At 48.7% G+C, this 624-nt stretch overlaps 1 protein-coding gene across 1 annotated transcript in view; it reads right to left on the bottom strand.

Moving 5' to 3' along the window:
* The window catches only part of LOC141085800 (uncharacterized), a 1,616-nt gene extending 1,432 nt beyond the window's left edge, over positions 1 to 184 (bottom strand). The window contains exon 1 of the mRNA XM_073571365.1: positions 52 to 184. Within this exon, the coding sequence (XP_073427466.1) occupies positions 52 to 182 (131 nt within the window). The 5' untranslated portion in view covers positions 183 to 184. The remainder of the gene's footprint in view (positions 1 to 51) is intronic.
* Positions 185 to 624: the final 440 nt, after the last annotated feature.

Here is a 624-nt window from a genome sequence, read left to right on the forward strand (position 1 = left end):
GTGGAATAGAAAAGCACAGAATAAAACACAATACAACTAGAAAATACTTACGTTCGGGAGGCAAGGACCGGTCTTAAAAATGCCAAGGCACGATGGTATCGGTACTTCGTGCCGGTCCTTGCCGCAGCACCACTGCGAACCTTATTCTCCTGACGGATATCCCTGTTGAAGCGGTCCTTCATCGAGCGCCAACGGGTTCTGACTTTGTTCACTGTGATGAAAAAAAAAAAAAAAAGAAAAAAAGTAAGACTATGCACTGGAGGCTGTGATCATCCAACTGTGTGTGATGATAGAAACTCCATGGAGTTAATAGCATCACACACAGTTGGGTGATCCCGGCCAAGATCACTGCTGCATCACACTGCATTTAAATACTTACGAAAATCCTTGCGGACCCGGGGAGAGGCGTTGTCCCAGCCATCCATCAGCGATGCGGCCACCTCGTTCCAGAGCCGCCGGATCACCACGTTGTCCGAGTGCAGTTGGTGACGGGTGTCCCACAACGGGACTCGCTCCTGGACTAGACGGATGAGCTCGTCGTTGTCCAGGGCGAGGTCCTCCTCCCGCTGTGGAGCCTAGAAAAGAAAGACAAACATTAATCTTTGAAAGATTTTAAAAAAAAAA

The sequence above is a fragment of the Dendrobates tinctorius genome, unplaced genomic scaffold, assembly GCF_039654945.1.
Source record: "Dendrobates tinctorius isolate UK_male_01 unplaced genomic scaffold, ASM3965494v1 ptg000029l, whole genome shotgun sequence".
Classification (NCBI taxonomy): domain Eukaryota; kingdom Metazoa; phylum Chordata; class Amphibia; order Anura; family Dendrobatidae; genus Dendrobates; species Dendrobates tinctorius.